At 43.3% G+C, this 19,142-nt stretch overlaps 1 protein-coding gene across 1 annotated transcript in view; it reads left to right on the top strand.

The window, feature by feature from the left end:
* LOC132777074 (protein FAM47E-like) overlaps window positions 1-17,926 on the top strand; it is a 29,287-nt gene extending 11,361 nt beyond the window's left edge. Inside the window, exons 3-8 of the mRNA XM_060779383.2 lie at window positions 6,628-6,788; window positions 10,815-10,965; window positions 12,943-13,122; window positions 14,272-14,424; window positions 16,260-16,337; window positions 17,282-17,926. Coding sequence (XP_060635366.2) covers window positions 6,628-6,788; window positions 10,815-10,965; window positions 12,943-13,122; window positions 14,272-14,424; window positions 16,260-16,337; window positions 17,282-17,416 — 858 coding nt within the window. The 3' untranslated portion in view covers window positions 17,417-17,926. The remainder of the gene's footprint in view (window positions 1-6,627; window positions 6,789-10,814; window positions 10,966-12,942; window positions 13,123-14,271; window positions 14,425-16,259; window positions 16,338-17,281) is intronic.
* Window positions 17,927-19,142: the final 1,216 nt, after the last annotated feature.

The following is a 19,142-nucleotide window of genomic DNA, read 5'->3' as shown; positions in this document are numbered from 1 at the left end:
ACATGGCTATTTGAGCAGGCATTTGCGAATACTGAGTAACGGACATAAGAACAAAATTAACTACAAGATATAATACAAATTTAAGGAAATAAATAATTTGCTGTGCCTCAGTAACACCATGCCTAATATCCAACGGATGCCAACTGAGTAAGCCCAGTGTTCTCTGGAATTTCCCTTGGTGGTTCTCCCCTTTGCACGCATAATAGTCGGGGATTTTTACCATATTAGGCATCTGACACTTCTCTCCCTGAAATCAACAATTTATGAGAACACACAATGTGGATTTCAGCCAAGAGAGATCAGGAGGTCAGCATTTTTGGCACATTTTGTGTTCTGGACTCAATCAAGGGCAGTTTATTCCCAAGCCATTGTTCTTACTGTTTTAAAAAGTCATAGGCTGTCCCCAGCACAATTCACAACAAAGCCTGTTTTTCTTCTGCATTTCCATAAACAGTTATGTGTAGATAGTTAGATCTTTTGCTGTTAGAATGAATTCATTTATTTCATTAAATACTTTAATGCATCCAGGGACAGTCCAAGATATTTGGCTACTTGGGGACACAACAGTAAATTATTAACAGCTTCATCTCAGGTGGCAAAATGTCTTGAGGCTGCCTTGAATGAGTAGCTGCTGCTTTTTAGTTATGTCATTTTGGGAAGCCCATAGCGCTTCCAAAATCCACAGACTAATCTTTTTCTGGGTAAAAAATGAGAAGAAATTTCTGCTCCTGGCAACATTCAGGTAGAACTTTTAAAGAATTTTACTCTTTAAATGAGTTGTAAGGTCTGCTTTTATTTGAAACCAAAAATACTGTTTTGAGAACCAGAAGTAGATTTCTGATCAATTTGGTTTTATTTTTTTGGTACTCCATTCCATGCAATTCCCAGAGCATCCCAGGGCACAACAGTGACCTCTATAGTTGCCATAGTTGCACACTCATAGTTGCACACTCAAAGTACAGGGAGAAGTGTTGTTGTTGTTGTTGTTGTTAATTATAGCAAAATCATGAATGCAAGACCTCCAAATCAGGCCCCATTAGCACTGCCATAAATCCAGTTTCTGAATCCAGATTATCTGATTTAAACTGGATTATATGGTAGTGTAGACTCATATAATCCACTTCAAACAGATGATCTGGATTAAAAAAAATGGATGATATGGCAGTGTAGATCCAGGCTGGATCTGCGCTGCCATATAATCCAGATTATCAAAGTAGATAATTCGCATTATCTGCTTTGAACTGGATTATATGAGTCTACACTGCCAGATAATCCATTTCAAAGCAGATAATCTGGATTTTATATGGCAGTGTAGATCCAGCATCTGCCTCATTGAATCCTTACCTGCCCATCTCAGATATTGTAGATTCAGGCTTCATTGTCCCCATCTATATTATCATATAATGCAGTTATACACTCAGGGTAGACTCTTATAATCCAGACTGAGGCCCCTTCCACACAGCTATATAAAACCCACATTGAACTGGATTATATGGCAATGTGGACTCAGATAACCCAGTTCAAAGCAGATACTGTAGATTATCTGCCTTGATACTCTGGGTTATATGGCTGTGCGAAAGAGCCCTGAACTGCATTGAACGGAATGGTATGAGTCTACACTGCCATATCATCCAGTTCAATGTCATCAACCTGCATCCTGAAACTAGATTAGATGGACGTGTAAAAGGGGCCTTTGATTGAGTCTATCCATCTTGAATTAATCTTTCTCATTTCCTACTAGTCTGAATTGTTCTGGTGCTTTTTACATCAAGTGGGGGACCCTTACACACAGACGTATAACACAAAATATCAAGGCAGATAGTCCACAGTATCTGCTTTGAATTGGATTATTTGAGTCCACACTGCCATATAATCCAGTTCAATGTGGATTTTATATAGTTGTGTGAAAGAAGCCTAGTTTGGCAGAAACTTGGACTGAAATTACAGAGAGAGATTGTCTCCATTGGTAATCAAATTGATTTTCAAGACATAAACCAACTCATCTTCCTCAATGGTGGCAACCTTGTGTCTCCATCAAGTCAAATGTGATGCACACACTGTGTGAAATCAATTCTTTGTAGGTCATGTACCGTGCATGGTTTCATCAGGCCACGAGAAAAGGGTAGTAGTAACAAAACCGAAACATGCATAATAAAATGATCACACGATGCATGGATCTGTTTATCTTCCCAGAAGAAGTTCTCATAATGTTGAGAAGCCATGGGACTTCCCCCAAAGTAGTCTAATCAACATAGGAAGTTGGCCTCTTGCATCTGGAGGCATCTACACTATAGAATTAATGACACTATTTTAATTGCCATGGGTCAATGCTGTGGGCTCATGGGAGATTCATTTCTACAAATCTTTTGCTTTTTCTTCCAAAGAGATCTGGTGCCTCACCAAACTAGGATGACCAAACCCAGGATTCCATTGCATTGAGCCATGGCAGTGAAAGTGATGTCAAACTGCATTCATTCAGCAATGTAGATGCACCCTTGGTTTTCTCTTTGACCTGGAGGTGAGGTTTAAGGTGCATAAAACCATTGTTCTCTGCAAGGATAACAAATTTATGAGAGTGGTCCATTTCCAGAAGCAAATGGAAAGTGGATGATTTTATACGCAGCTGTGTTAGTCTTTTGCAGAACAAAAACAAAGTCTTGCGAACACTACTGTTTAAAGATGAACGTGTTTACTGTTTCATAAATGTTTGCGGCCAGACACTTTATCAAACACATGGAATGTTATCCTAAGCTGCAAGTATATGTGTGTGTGTATGTATACACACACATACACAGTAGAGTCTAGCTTATCCAATTTTTACTCATCCAAGGTTCTGTATTATCCAATGCAGTTTGCCTCCTGCCCGAATTCACAGCTGTTTCAATACATTGCAATATTTTGTTGATAAATTCATAAATACAGCAATTACTACATAACATTGCCGTGTATTGAACTGCTTTTTCTGTCAATTTGTTGTAAAACATGATGTTTTGGTGCATAATTTGTAAAATCATAACATAATTTGACATTTAATAGGCTTGTCCGTAATCCCTCTTAATTATCCAATATTTTCACTTCTCCAATATTCTGCTGGCCCATTTATGTCGCATAAGTGAGACTTTTGTATCTATGTATGTATGTATGTCTATATTTGTATAAATAAAAATGTTATGGCCAGAACCACTGGGTTGTTGTAGGTTTTTTCGGGCTATATGGCCATGGTCTAGAGGCATTCTCTCTTGACGTTTCGCCTGCATCTATGGCAAGCATCCTCAGAGGTAGTGAGACCTCACTACCTCTGAGGATGCTTACCATAGATGCAGGCAAAACGTCAGGAGAGAATGCCTCTAGACCATGGCCATATAGCTCGAAAAAACCTACAACAACCCAATGTAATGTTAGTTTGTGGGATTGACATAACTCAAAAACTAATGGATGAATTGTCACCAAATTTGGACACAATATACCTATCAGGCCAACTAGTAACCATCACTCATAAAACCACTGAAAAACACAAGGCAAGGGGCTTAAAAGCCAAAAAAGCAAAATGATGATACAGCTCATGTGCAAAAATGACTCCCCCCCCCCTTCCCGGCAAACAAAACACACAATAGCATATCCATGCTCTCTTCCAGACTACAGCTCCCAGCATCCCCTAGACCAGGCCCTTTAGGAGAGGAGGGTGATCCACATGCACTGCTTCCAAGATGCAAACTTGCTTCTTCTTGGATTTCTTTGAGAGCATCCCAATCCCTGCATATTTCCTATTCCTGGACTGCAACTCCCAGCACTCATCCAGATAGATAAATCAGATAGAGACAGGTAGGTAGATAAATCGATCAGGAGGACTGCTGGGAGTTGCAGTCTAAGAATAGGTAGAGAAGGAAGAAAGGGGGGAAAGAGGAAGAGAAAGAAAAGGGGCAAAGGAAGGGAAGAGGAAGAGAAGGAAAGAAGGAAGGAAGGAGAGAAGGAAAGTGGGGGGGGGGAGGGAGGGAAGGAGAGAAAGAAAGACGGAGAGAAAGAGGGAGAGAAGGTTGGCCACAGCAACGCGTGGTGGGTACAGCTAGTGTGTGTGTGTGTGTGTGCAGAGGGTTCTGGTTTGGGGAATCAGCAGTGATTTCTTTGGGGCGCCGTAAGGCTCTTTGTCATTTTGGTGAGAGATAAACACAACATCTCTGGGAATTTCCAGATATCCTGGCTTGACACTTCTGTCAGTGCCCTGGACTTCCTAATGAATGTGGAAATGACCCAAAGTTGAATACGGCACAAGAATTCTGTCCTTGGGATTCCTAAGAGCAAACCAACAAAACAAGAGAAGATAATGCTCTTCCTGTGACTATTTCTCTGGTCCAAATTCTGTCCATCATCCTGGGCAATTCAAACTCAGAGAAAGAAAGAAAGAAAGAAAGAAAGAAAGAAAGAAAGAAAGAAAGAAAGAAAGAAATCGAGAGAGAGAGATATCCTGATTTTGATATTCTATTTTGTTTGCAACTTTGTATTCAACCCTGGCTTCTTACTTTATTCCTTATCAGGAATTCCTATCCAAAGTTGACCTGATGGCACTGTTGAGGATATCTACCCGACACAATTGCAGCAGTTTGATTGTACTCCTTCTCGTAGACTCCTTCTCGTAGACTCCTAGAATTTGTAGTTTGGTGGGGGAACCAGCATAGGTTGGAGCATCAGAGGGTTACTACTAGGGTGTAAATCCACACTTGAAATTGCACAGGCAAGTCAACCTCAGAGGCAGACAATGGCAAATCTGTTCTGACAAAATCATGTCAAAATAAATATTTTGGGTCATCAGAAATGAAGACACACAATAAGAGGAGGTACTTGGCATAATCTCCTAGATTGCTCCAGCAGATTATGCCAAATGTAAGTAAGTCAACAATTTATTTATTTATTTCATGTCAAAAGCATTGCATAAATAAATAAGTTTAAAACTGATAAGACAACAATGACAATCTGGTTTATGTGGAACAGAACAATGGCAATTAAAGGCCCCATCTATATTGTCATGTAATCCAGTGTCAGAATGTAGATTAACTGCGTGGAACTGAATTATATGGCAGTGTAGATTCATATAATCAAGTTTAATGCAATTCAGGCTGGATCTACATGGCCATATAATCCAATTTCTGAATCCAGATTATCTGCGTTGAACTGGATTATATGAGTCTACACTGCCATATGATACAGTTCAAAGCAGATAATCTGGATTCAGATACTAGATTAGATGGAAGTGTAGATGGGTCCGCATTCTGCATTATATGGGTCTACGTATATTCATATAATTTAATATTTGATCTCAATGTGGATTTTTATAAATGAACTTTGTACATGTTTCTATGTGTAAACCTACACATTGGTAAGCTACCTGAATTTTGTACTAAAATAGGCCTTCTGGAATATTTTGTGGAATTTTTGGTTGGGTTTTCTGCCTTTAACACTATTTTGTATGTTTTGGGTGGGGATGGTTATTTATGTATTTTTCTTTTGTTTGCTGATTTTGTTGTTTACCGCTTTGAAGCCCTTCAGAGAGATAATATTATTATTGTTATTATTACACTGACCAATATAATCCAGTTCAAACGTGCATTATATAGCAGTGTAGATGGGGCCAAAGTAGATAAAACTGCTTGGTATGTGCTGTACATATTCAGTCTTTGTGGCCATAAGGTGAAAAGCAAATGGTGATCCCCATTAATGTATATAATAGCCAAAGTCTTGCAAATTATTTTGAGACATAGAATCATAGAATCAAAGAGTTGGAAGAGATCTCATGGGCCATCCAGTCCAACCCCCTGCCAAGAAGCAGGAATATTGCATTCAAATCACCCCTGACAGATGGCCATCCAGCCCCGGAGCCTCCACCACACTCCGGGGTAGAGAGTTCCACTGCTGAATGGCTCTCACAGTCAGGAAGTTCTTCCTCATGTTCAGATGGAATCTCCTCTTGTAGTTTGAAGCCATTGTTCCGCGTCCTAGTCTCCAGGGAAGCAGAAAACAAGCTTGCTCCCTCCTCCCTGTGGCTTCCTCTCACATATTTATACATGGCTATCATATCTCCTCTCAGCCTTCTCTTCTTCAGGCTAAACATGCCCAGCTCCTTAAGCCGCTCCTCATAGGGCTTGTTCTCCAGACCCTTGATCATTTTAGTGACCCTCCTCTGGACACATTCCAGCTTGTCAATATCTCTCTTGAATTGTGGTGCCCAGAATTGGACACAATATTCCAGGTGTGGTCTAACCAAAGCAGAATAGAGGGGTAGCATTACTTCCCTAGATCTAGACACTAGGCTCCTATTAATGCAGGCCAACATCCCATTGGCCTTTTTTTTTTTTTTGCTGCCACATCACATTGTTGGCTTATGTTTAACTTGTTGTCCACGAGGACTCCAAGATCGTTTTCACACGTACTGCTCTCGAGCCAGGCATTGTCCCCCATTCTATATCTTTGCATTTCGTTTTTCCTGCCAAAGTGGAGTATCTTGCATTTGTCACTGATACACTTCATTTTGTTAGTTTTGGCCCATCTCTCTAATCTGTCATGAGGTAGAATATCCCACAAGCACTTATCCCCATGCTGCCTATAATCCCTTTTCTTCTGTTATTTCATTCTTAGCTTTTCAAGGAGGTTGTTGGCATTCTGGATCCAGAGATGCTTCCAGTTGGTGAAGAAGTTGGTGCACGTTTTGTTGAACAGGAGCATCAAACCTCCTCTGCAATGAAGTCTCGGATGGAGAACAAAAGAGGCAGACGAACAAAGTCCAAGTTCTCCAACCAGTGAGTACTAAGTAAAAGTGAGTACTTTAATGATGGTGTTGCAGCATCTTTAGATGGATATTCCAATAATAACAGCATGCCTAAGCATATTGACTCAGAAGTAAGTCCTATTAACTCTTCCTCCCTAATATATTGTTGAAGGCTTTCATGGCCGGAATCACTGGGTTGTTGTAGGTTTTTCAGGCTGTATGGCCATGTTCTAGAAGCATTATCTTCTGACGTTTCACCTGCATCTGTGGCAAGCATCCTCAGAGGTTGTGCATCTCCGGCAAGCATCCTCAGAGGTCACAACCTCTGAGAATGCTTGCCACAGATGCAGGTGAAACGTCAGGAGAGAATGCATCTAGTACATGGCCATACAGCCCCAAAAAACTACAAGAACCTCTTTCTCCCTAGTTTATATGTTTAAGATGATACCATGGCACTCTTGTAATGTTTCTTTGGCTAGAGTGCACTTAGTACAAAGCATGAAGTGTTATCCTCAGTATATACATTATTAAACACTATAGATGCTGCATGACATTCTGCTTTTGTTGATGTTAACTGCTGTCATGTCAACCTCAACTGATGGCATCCCTATGAATGAGAGATAAAGGAGCACAGAAGAAAGTCATGAATATCTCCTTCATCTCATTCACAAATAAATAAATAAATGTAAACAAAAGAAATGGATGGATTCTTAATTTTAGGAAATTTCAATTTCCTTAACTTTTTATACTGAACTAGCTGTGCCCTGCCACGCGTTGCTGTGGCCTTTAGTAAGAGTTTTGAATTCTCTGCCTGGCCTCTCTTCCTTCCTTCCCTCGCTCTCTTTCCCTCTCTCTCTCTCACACACTCCTTCCTTTCCCCTCTTTCTCTCTTTCCCCCTTTTTCTCTCTCACACTCCTTCCTTTCTCCTCTTTCTCTCTCTCTCTCCCTCTTTCTCTCTCTCTCACTCCTTCCTTTCCCCTCTTTCTCTCTCTTTCCCTCTTTCTCTCTCTCTCACTCCTTCCTTTCCCCTCTTTCTCTCTCTCTTTCCCTCTTTCTCTCTCACACTCCTTCCTTTCCCCTCTTTCTCTCTCTTTCCCTCTTTCTCTCTCTCACACTCCTTCCTTTCCCCTCTTTCTCTCTCTCTTTCCCTCTTTCTCTCTCTCACACTCCTTCCTTTCCCCTCTTTCTCTCTCTCTTTCCCTCTTTCTCTCTCTCTCACACTCCTTCCTTTCCCCTCTTTCTCTCTCTCTTTCCCTCTTTCTCTCTCTCTCACACTCCTTCCTTTCCCCTCTTTCCCTCTCTCTTTCTGTCTCTGGCATCCCTCCTTCCTCCCCCTTCTTTATGCTTGGCCATAGGGGTTCAGTGTGGCATGTTTGCCCTAATTCTGTCATTGGTGGGGTTCACGATGCTCTTTGAGTGTTGGTGAACTGTGAATTCCAGTGACTACAACTCCCAAATGTCAAGGTCTATTTTCCCCAAACTTCATCTGTGTTCATATTTGGGCGTATTGAATGCTTATGCTAAGTTTGGTCCGGATCCATCATTGTTTGAGTCCACAGTGCTGTCTGGATGTAGGTGAACTACAACTCCCAAACTCAAGGTCAATGCCCTCCAATCTTTTCCAGTGCTTTCTGTTGGTCATGGGAGTTCTGTGTGCCAAGTTTGGTTCATTTCCATCATTGGTGGAGTCCAGAATGCTCTTTGATTGTAGGTGAACTGTAAATCCCAGGAACTACATCTCGCAAATGACAAAATCATAATTGTTTGAGTGATGGTCACTCCTTCTGTTGTGAGATGTTGTGTTGTGTTGTGGAGCCTCCCCTTCCTTCCCCCCCCCCCCCGCCTTTCCCTTCCCTTCCCTTCCCTTCCCTTCCCAGCACTCGCCTCTTTTGCTGTTCTTCCGTCGTCCCTCCCTCTGGCCGGATCGCGATCTAGGCAAGAGAGGCTTCATGCAAGGCTAGGCCCTGCACAGAACCTCCCTCGCCTAGAGGGGAGGGGAGGAAGAAGGAGGGGGAGGAGGTGAGATTGGGGAAGAAGAAGGAGGAGGTAAGAAGGAGAAGGGAGGGGTGGTGAGTTAGCGGCGTGTGTGTTTGTGTGGAAGGCAGGGGGGTTTGTTACCGGCGTTTGGTTGTGTTGTGGAGAAGGGAGGGGGTGTGCGTTAGCGGCGTGTGTGTTTGTGTGTTGCAGGGAAGGCAGGGGTGGTGAGTTAGCAGCATGTGTGATTGTGTGGAAGGCAGGGGGGTTTGTTACCGGCGTTTGGTTGTGTTGCGGAGAAGGGAGGGGGTGTGCGTTAGCGGCGTGTGTGTTTGTGTGTTGTAGGGAAGGCAGGGGTGGTGAGTTAGCTGCATGTGTGATTGTGTGGAAGGCAGGGGGGTTTGTTACCGGCGTTTGGTTGTGTTGCGGGGAAGGGATGGTGTGTGTGTTAGCGGCGTGTGTGTTTGTGTGTTGCAGGGAAGGCAGGGGGGCTTGTTACCGCCGTTTGGTTGTGTTGCGGGGAAGGGAGGGGGTGTGTGTTAGGGGCGTGTGTGTTTGTGTGTTGCAGGGAAGGGAGGGGTGGTGAGTTAGCGGCGTGTGTGTTTGTGTAGAAGGCAGGGGGGTTTGTTACCGGCGTTTGGTTGTGTTGCGGGGAAGGGAGGAGGTGTGCGTTAGCGGCGTGTGTGTTTTTGTGTTGCGGGGAAGGGAGGTGTGGTGAGTTAGCGGGGGGAGGGGTTGTTACCGGCGTTTGGTTGTGTTGCGGGGAAGGGAGGGGGCGTGTTTTACCAGAGCTGCGTTGGAGGAGGGAAGGAGTGTTTCAGGGCCGGAAGGGGTGGGAGGAAGTTGCGATGCGTGTGTGTGTGTTTGTGGCGGCGACGTGTTCGTGCTGGGCGAGGGAGGGAGGGAAGTGCCGTTCGGCCGTTCGGCCATGTGTGCGCGCGCGCTGGGGTCTTTGCGGCAGTGCGCATGCTCAGTTGTTTTGCCACTTTGTGAGTGTGTTGTTGTGTTGTTTGTAATTGTGAGTGGATTAGTTTGTACCGAGTGGGTTGTCCTAGGGCCATGGCAATTTTGGTGCAGTTTCGTTGGGGGGGTTTAGAGTTTACCTGTCCGGTATAACCAACCTAACAGATTTATATATATAGATTCTGTAAGAGACTAAGATAAAAACAGACATGCTCATATCACTAACAGCTCTCGAATGCCACCGTGTGGGTACAGATGGGAAAGCATCTGAGGAGTGTTGTTGAAGGCTTTCATGGCTGGAATAACTGGGTTGCTGTGAGTTTTCTGGGCTGTATGGCCATGTTCCAGAAGCATTCCCTCCTGATGTTTTGCCCACATCTATGGCAGGCATCCTCAGAGGTTGTGAGGTCAACCACCCACATCTTTGGCAGACAACCTCAGAGGTTGACCTCACAACCTCTGAGGCTGCCTGCCAAAGATGTTGGTGAAATGTCAGGAGAGAATGTATTGTTGAAGGCTTTCATGGCCGGAATCACTGGGTTGTTGTAGGTTTTTTCGGGCTATATGGCCATGTTCTGAAACTAGGAAAATGGGTTTATATACCTGTGGAATGACCAGGGTGGGACAAGGAACTCTTGTCTGTTGGAGCTAGGTATGAATGTTTCAACTGACCACCTTGATTAGCATTTGATGGCCTGGCAGTTGTTTGGTGTGGCTTGATGGTGCCTGGGGGAATCTTTTGTTGAGAGGTGATTGGATGTCCTTGATTGTTTCCTCTCTGTTGTTTTGCTGTTGTAATTTTAGAGGTTTTTTTTTAGAGTTCTTTGTCCCACCCTGGTCATTCCACAGATATATAAACCCATTTTCCTAGTTCTAACAGACCTCACTACCTCTGAGGATGCTTGCCATAGATGCAGGCAAAACGTCAGGAGAGAATGCCTCTAGAACATGGCTATATAGCCCGAAAAAACGTACAACAACTCAGGAGAGAATGCTTCTGGAACATGGCCATACAGCCCAGAAAACTCACAGCAACCCATCTGAGGAGTCTTTTGAAGGAAATGCATAAGTAAGCTCATTTTTTTATTAAATAGTGATCTTAGTCCTGTGTCTATACAGCAACGACCTCAAAGTCAAGGATCCTTATACCTGGTTCTCCAAAAAAGAAGTGAAGGCAAGAGAAAGGGAGGCCATGCTGAATTACATTCCACCTCTCAGTGAAAATGTTAAGCAAGCCACAGAGGAGCTTTGCAGCTGGTTTGAGTCCCTGGTGAGTAAATGAATGCCTTCATTTAATCTTCAAAGTCCAGCTGTAGTTTGCTACATAGTCATGCTGCAATTAGGTCCTTTAACGTCTTGTTGGCAAGGCAATGGAAGTATTTTAAAACCTCCACACAAATTATCTTCATTTTGGGAATATTTTCCTGGAAAATAGAGGCAAGGGTCCGTCCCTTGTTGAAGAAGCCCAACCTGGACCCTATGACCCTTGCCAATTATCGTCCCGTCTCTAATCTTCCATTCTTAGGTAAGGTGATAGAGCGGACTGTATTGGGACAATAACAGTAAATTTTGGATGACACATCCGGCCTGGACCCTTTCTAGTCAGGTTTTTGTCCGGGTCATGGGACGGAGACGGTCCTGGTTGCTATTACAGATGAACTCCGTCGTCAGTCTAATAGCGGCGGATTGGCGCTTCTGGTACTTCTCGATCTTACTGCAGCGTTTGACACCGTTGACTATGATTTAATGATCCACCGTCTCGCCATGTCCGGAGTTCGCGGTCAGGCCCTCAATTGGTTCAATTCATTCCTCCGAAATCGGAGTCAGTCCATGGAATATATGGACCAAGTCTCCGAAAGTTTCCCCCTCCTATGCGGGGTACCACAAGGTGTAATTCTCTCCCCTCTGCTTTTCAACATCTACGTTAGACCCCTTGCCAGTTTGGCTCGGAGATTCGGCCTGGACTGCTATCAATATGCAGATGACACCCAACTCCTGTTGCGCTTGGAGCCTGGAGTAACGTCAATACATGACAATTTCACCTTATGCCTGGAGGCATTGTCAAACTGGCTACGTGCTAGCAGACTGAAGGTGAATCCAGCGAAGACTGAGATCCTGTGGCATGGCTGCCTGATAGGTCCGACCCATCCGTTACCTACCTTTGATGGCGCTGCTCTATCTCCATCGCCTACCGTTAAGAGCCTAGGTGTCGTTTTGGATTCGCAGCTGATGATGGAGGCTGAGGTCGCTGCTGCCAGCAAACAGGCCTTTTTCCATCTACGACAAGCGAGGCAACTGGCACCTTACCTGTCGGATGAGGCTCTGGCAACAGTCATCCATGCCACGGTCACATCTAAGCTAGACTATTGTAACGCCTTGTATGTTGGCCTTCCTATGTCTACGACCCGAAAGCTCTGTATTGTTCAGAATGCTGCAGCCAGGTTACTCACAAAAACGCCCATGAAATGCCATATAACACAGGTGCTGCGGCATCTACACTGGCTCCCAATTGAGTATCGTGGTTTGTATAAGATGCTGGTCCTGACCTTTAAAACTTTATATGGCCAGGGTCCATTGTATCTTAGAGACCATCTCTCCTTCTACCATCATCGGAGGTCGCCACAACCATCCCAATGCGATCTGCTCTATATACCGGGTCCTAGGGAAGTGCACTTGGAAAGCAACAGACGCAGATGGGCCTTCTCTATTTCTGCCCCTGTCTTATGGAATTCCTTGCCTCCCTATTTGAGAGCCATACGTGACTCAGGGCATTTTATCCTAGCACTTAAGACCTGGATTTTTACTAGAGCATTTGACCCATGTTAATTTTAATATTTGTATGTATGTGTTTTATTCTGTATAATTTCTGCAATGTAAATCGCCTGGAGCATCTCGGATGGAGGGCGATTAATAAGTAATTAAAGGTGATGATGATGATGATGATGATGATGATGATGATGATGATGATGAAATTCTGTAAACCAGTCTATTCCCAGTTCACATGTTTCTACCCTACTGCCATTTCATGTTCCTCTTGATATGCCATTTTAAAATCTCCTCTGAAGAGCACATGTAAATATATTCTTTGGATATGAATTGCAACATACCTGTTTCCCCTGAAAATAGGTAGTCAGACCTTTCTCCCCAAGTATATATTTCAATGTATCTGTCCCTTAATGCATTCCAAATGGATGAAACCTGTGTTGTATAATATGTAAATCAGAATCAGTTTGAATTACCCTTCTAGGGAGGAGAGAAGTATGACATCAATGAAGCCACTGTTATAAGCCTGTTTGATGCAAGATATGAGACGAAGATACCTAACTCTATTCCTATAAATGTTGTGGAACTGCAAGATTTGCCTACAGAGCTGCAGGAGTATGTTCGGAAGACTCCACTTCAGGCTGCTACGAAAAGACAACCAAAGGTATGTGAACCTCAGCTTTTAGGTACTGGTATGTGATACAAGGATGAATGAAAAGTAATGCCTCCACCTACGTAACTCCACAACAGAAGGCAGTACTAGTATGTGGCAGGTACTGGCTTGTTCAGTAGACTCTCCTCTACAGTTCCATTTTGACGGGAAGCCTTAGCATTGAACGGTTGTGTTGTTAAAGTGCAAAGTATGGAACCCTGCGCAGACGGTCAGTCAATGCGACTTAAGCAACATGCAGTCATTGAATTCTAGGCAGCAGAAGGTGTCACCCCAAAGGAGATTCATAAGAGAACGCAAACTGTTTATGGTGATTGTGTTGATGTGAGTACTGTGTGTTGTTGAGTAAGTTTAAAGATGTTGAGATGGGAACATCTGACTTGTGTGACAAAGAGTTAGACATCCTGTGACAGCAACCACTGAGTTTCACAAGCAAAGATTGGTTCAGGACGGTCGTCGTATCACTCAGAGAGAAATTTCAAGCATAATTGGCATTTCACAAGAACGTGTGGGTCACATTATTGCTTTGCTTGGCGCAATGGGTTGCAGAAACAGAGTGTCGACTTCTTCCGCGACAGCTTCAGAAAACTTGTTCATTGTTGGCAGAAATGTATCCAATTGTCTGGTGATTATGTGGAAAGGTGAACAGTGGTAGTTAAAGAGCACATTCTAAGGATTATTTCTGCATTTGATTTATTAAAATATTCCCCTCCAAACCCAAGTAACGAAGGTGGAGGCATTACTTTTCATTCAACCCTCGTACTTTAGGTTGAGATGAACTAGATCTAATGGTCTGAAGTTACAGGAAGATAGATTTGGATTGAACATTAGAAGAACATTTTGACAGTGAAAGCAGTATGGCAGTGGAGTCAACTGTCTATAGGGGTGGTGAGATTGCCTTCTCTGGATGGCTTCAGAAAGAGGCAGGGCAGCTAATTGCTGGGGATATTCTGTCTGGATTTTGTGCATCTAGCAAAGAGCTGACAATGGATCAAGAGGCCCCTTCCAACTCTGTGAAACTGTCGAATCCTCCAGTCTTTGAAGGATCTTTGATGCACAGTAGAGGTGGAGGGGGTAAAAATGCAATTAGAAATTATTTCCTGCTGCTATTAATATTTTATTTGTTGATGTTATTTTTAACAGGAATTTTGCCAGCCTAAGTGGGAGAAGATCAGGTATGGAGCCTGGTACTTGGACCCAAAGACTTGGAAAAAGCAGAAAAGGAACGAGCCTTTAGTGGACCCCAAATCAAAGGATGCAGACACCTGGAATTCAGGAAAGACATTTGATGGAAAGGTATACCCAGCTGCATAGCAAATCCTCTAGTTCGTTGTGAAAGTCCTTACATTGATAGTGCAATATGCAAGCAACCAGACCAGCGTTTCTCAACCTGGGGGTCGGGACCTCTGGGGGGTTGCAAGGGGGTTGTCAGAGGGGTTGCCAAAGACTATCCAAAAAGACAGTATTTTCTGTTGGTCATGGGAGTTCCGTGTGGGAAGTTTGGGCCAATTCTATCATTAGTGAGGTTGAGAATGCTCTTTGATTGTAGGTGAACTATAAATCCCAGCAACTACAACTCCCAAACGTCAAGGTCTATTTTCTCCAAACTTCACCAGTGTTCACATTTGGGCATATTGAGGATTCATGCCAAATTTGGTCCAGATCCATCATTGTTTGAGTCCACAGTGCTCTCTGGATGTAGCTGAACTACAACTCCAAAACACAAGGTCAATGCCCACCAAACCTTTCCAGTGTTTTCTGTTGGTCATGAGAGTTATGTATGCCAAGTTTGGTTCTATTCCATCATTGGAGGAGTTCAGAATGCTCTTTGATTGTAGGTGAACTATAAATCCCAGCAACTACAACTTCCAAATGACAAAATCAATCCCTCCCAACCCCACCAGTATTCAAATTTGAGTTTATCAAGTATTTGTGCCCAATTTGGTCCAGTGAATGAAAATCCATCCTGCATATCCGATATTTACATAAGAGCAGCAAAATTATAATTTTGAAGTAACAACAAAAATAATGTTATTGTTGGGGGTCACCACAACTGTATTAAGGGGTCGTGGAAGGTTGAGAAACACTGAACTAGACTAACATGGCACACATCCACTCAGTTGTCCAAAGGGACATTTCTTTATGGAGGTCTACTCACATTTGGATTGAAATGTGAGCAGACCGGGCCGGGCTGTAGCACAGCTGGTTAATCACTACCTACAATAGATCACTGCTGACCGGAAGGTGACAGGTTCGAAGCTCAAATCGGATTGAGCACCCGGCTGTTAAGTCTAGCTTACTGTCTAGCTTACCTAAGCCAGTGGTTCTTAACCTGGGGTCCCCAGATGTTTTTGGCCTACAACTCCCAGAAATCCCAGCCAGTTTACCAGCTGTTAGGATTTCTGGAAGTTGAAGGCCAAAAACATCTGGGAACCCCAGGTTGAGAACCACTGATCTAAGCAGTTCAAAAACAGCTGAGCTGTGAGTAGAGAAATTAGGGACCACTTAAAACGGGAGGTATTTTACAACACCATAAAAATGCTGGAGGTCAAAGAGCAAGGAGGAAATACAATCAAAATTATTCGGCGTCATAGTGGATGAAGCGACAGTTCCCCCCTATGGCTGGAATCGAGTATAACCTCCAGGCACCAAAGTGGAAATGCCAAAAATACCTCTGTCTGTCCGTCTAGAAAATGGCATTGAATGTTTGCCATGTATGTGTGAGTTGTGATCCGCCCTGAGAAGAGCGGAATATAAATACTGTAAATAAAATTAATTTTAAAAATTCAGAAAAAGGGATTCCACTGAAACCTTAGGAAGAACTTCCTGATGGTAAGTGTTGTTCAACAGTGGACTCTGCAGCTTCAGAGTGGAGTCTCTTGAGGTTTCAAAACAGAGGTTGGATAACCACCTGTTGAGAGAGCTTTGTGTGGTGGGGAGGAATGTTCTTTCATGAATCTTTATCCAACATAAAGATAGGTTCCTTTGAATGTGTTGCTAAAGAATTCTCTCCCCGATTGCACATGCTAAGTGGGGATATCTTATATTTAACATATGTGAAGAGCACCAGATTTGGGAAAGTTGCTCAAAAAGTGTACCTTCCTCTCTCTGACCATGTGGTGCTTTTGCAGGATGCTGAGATTGTGGAGCTTCACGGAATCCATGCTTTTAAGGAATTTCTTGAAAGGAAAGGATACCAGTTTCCAGAGGTAAGCATAGTGACCAGCAGTCACTGTACGTAGGCAACCAGATCACATGATCTTTTCCAAAACTCCCAGAAACCATGGTCTCCCTATCTTCTTTCTTCTCTTTCAAGTTCTGCTGATCTCTTTCTCTACTCAAGACAATCTTTTAGTTAGGACTTGTGCAACCTGAATATATTTTCAAAGTGTATGTTTAAATTTTACTAGAAAACCTTTCAGCAAGAGTTTGCCTTGTATTTACTAAAGTTATTATGGGAGGGAAGAATACAAGAAATTTGGCTCATTTGTCTTGCCAACCCAGGTAAAGGTGACTGCCAAAAGGAGCCAATGTCTTGGGAAAGTACCTGAATCCAACAGAATCTGCTCCAGGTGTTAGACCAAACATTAAAGGAATAATCCAGGGTGTTGTGATACCATGTTCAGCGCCTTGGGTGGCTCCATTAAAGTCCGGATTAAAACCCAAGTACATTCACCATACCAATGACATGGGAATCAGTCTTATCTATAAATCTCCCACCATCCTCCTTCACCGGAAATCATAATACTGGGTTGTTGTGATTTTTCCGGGCTGTATGGCCATGTTCCAGAAGCATTCTTTCCTGACGTTTCACCTGCATCTATGGCAGGCATCCTCAGAGGTTGTGAGGACCTCACCATTTCTGAGAATGCCTGCCATAGATGCAGGCAAAACGTCAGGAGAAAATGCTTCTGGAACATGGCCATACAGCCCGGAAAACTCACAACAACCCAGTGATTCCAGCCATGAAAGCCTTTGACAAGTCATCATACTACTCGGAAAGTCTGAAGCTTTGGGATACTGTTCCCATAATCCTTTATGGTTGCTTTGCTAGGTAGGACTTCTGGAGGGTCCAGACTACCCTCTGCCCCAATCCAATACATATGTAAGATCTCTTTTCCAAAAACATGCTGACTTTTCTGTTTTTGTTCAGTTCCTAAGGCAGATACTCACTGTACAAGATGCAACTGGACAAAAAGTGGGAGTTTTAAAGAGCTCCGTGAAAGGATTTTCGCAATGTGAGGAGCTCAGTCAAAGATACTTCATCAACAGCAAGGAAATAATATAAAGAACTGGAAATCGTCAAGGCTGAAGAGAACCTGAGCCTGGCATATCTCAGCCTCTTGCCTGAACTGAGGAGAAACTTTCAGGTGCAGTTGGATTCACTGCTTGAAGTCCCTTTGGACATTGGGCCATGCCTTGATGGCACCCATGACATTGCTGGAAGTAACATGATCCATGTCTTTTTGTTAGGTCTTCTCTATCATTGCTTGATTAGGTTTCCATGTCAACATGTCAGCCCATGTGAGCTCACCTATGAATAAAGGTAAAGGTTTCCCCTTGGCATTAAGTCTAGTCGTATCCTATTTTGGGGGTGGTCCTCATCTCTATTTCTAAGCCGAAGAGCTGGCATTGTCCATAGGCATCTCCTAGGTCATGTGGCCAGCATGACAGAAAGGTGCACCGTTACCTTCCCGCAGAAGGTACGTGCAATCCATGATCACTGTTTCTCAACCTGGGGGTCGGGACCCCTGAGGGGGTCGTGAGAGGGTGTCAAAGGGGTTGACAAAGACCATCAGAAAACATAATATTTTCTGTTGGTCATTGGGATTCTGTGTGGGAAGTTTGACCCAATTCTATTGTTGGTCGAGTTCAGAATGCTCTTTGATTGTAGGTGAACTATAAATGCCAACAGCTACAACTCCCAAATGTTAAGGTCTATTTTCCCCAGACTCCACCAGTGTTCACATTTGGGCATATTGAGTATTCGTGCCAAGTTTGGTCCAGATCCATCATTGCATGAATCCACAGCATTCCTCTGGATATAGGTGAACTACAACTCCCAAACTCAAACACTGGTGGAGTTTGGGAAAAATAGAATCTTGACATTTGGGAGTTGTAGTTGCTGGGATTTGTAGTTCACCTACATTCACAGAGCATTCTGAACTCCGTCAACAATGGAATTGGGCCAAACCTCCCACACAGAACCCCCATGACCACCAGAGTGGGCCACAGCAATGCGTGGCAGGGGACGGCTAGTGAATATATAGATTTGTAAGTGACTTAGTGGATTCCAGTCAAAAATAGTTTGCTCAGATTGATAGCAGTAGCAGATCAGCAGAATTTGGAGGGCTGTGCTCTTCTCGTCTTTTAACTGCTCAGTTATTTTCTAGCTCAAAATCTAGTGTAAGAACAGCTCTGATAAATCAAGATTTACAGATTGCTGATAGTGGCTTTATTTGCTTTACGGCAGTGATAAATCTTATACGCAGATCATACATCAAAGCCATGAAGTGGGTTCCAAATGCAAAAAAGAAACTATCAAAGACACTCTTTGCAAAGGGATGAGTTATAATTTGGTCAACTGTCAGCCTGCTTTAACTAGGCAGTATTTTGGTACAACTGCTTTGAAAGTAGAATCTTTTTCTGCAGAGTTAACAAAAACTAGCAAAATCAATATAATTTATGGAAGTCAGTACTAACAGCTCCCTGAGCAGTCTTCAGAAACTCAAGAGCTTCTAGCTTTGATGGTCTGGCCATTGATGATTAGTTTTGTCAATATCTCCCCCCCCCCCCCCCCATATCAACTAGACGTATTTAGAAGCCACATCAACATATAAATAAAAATGTAATGTTCGTTTGTGGGATTCACAGAACTCAAAAACCACTGGGGGAATTAACACCAAATTTGGGCACAAGACACCTAACAACCCAATGTATGTCCTTCACCCAAAAAAAAATGATTTTGTAATTTGGGAGTTGTAGTTGCTGGGATTTATAATTCACCTATAAAT

Source organism: Anolis sagrei, chromosome 5, assembly GCF_037176765.1.
Source record: "Anolis sagrei isolate rAnoSag1 chromosome 5, rAnoSag1.mat, whole genome shotgun sequence".
Classification (NCBI taxonomy): Eukaryota; Metazoa; Chordata; class Lepidosauria; order Squamata; family Dactyloidae; genus Anolis; species Anolis sagrei.
Note: the sequence above shows the minus strand (reverse complement) of the source record. Positions and strands in the feature narration are given on the sequence as shown.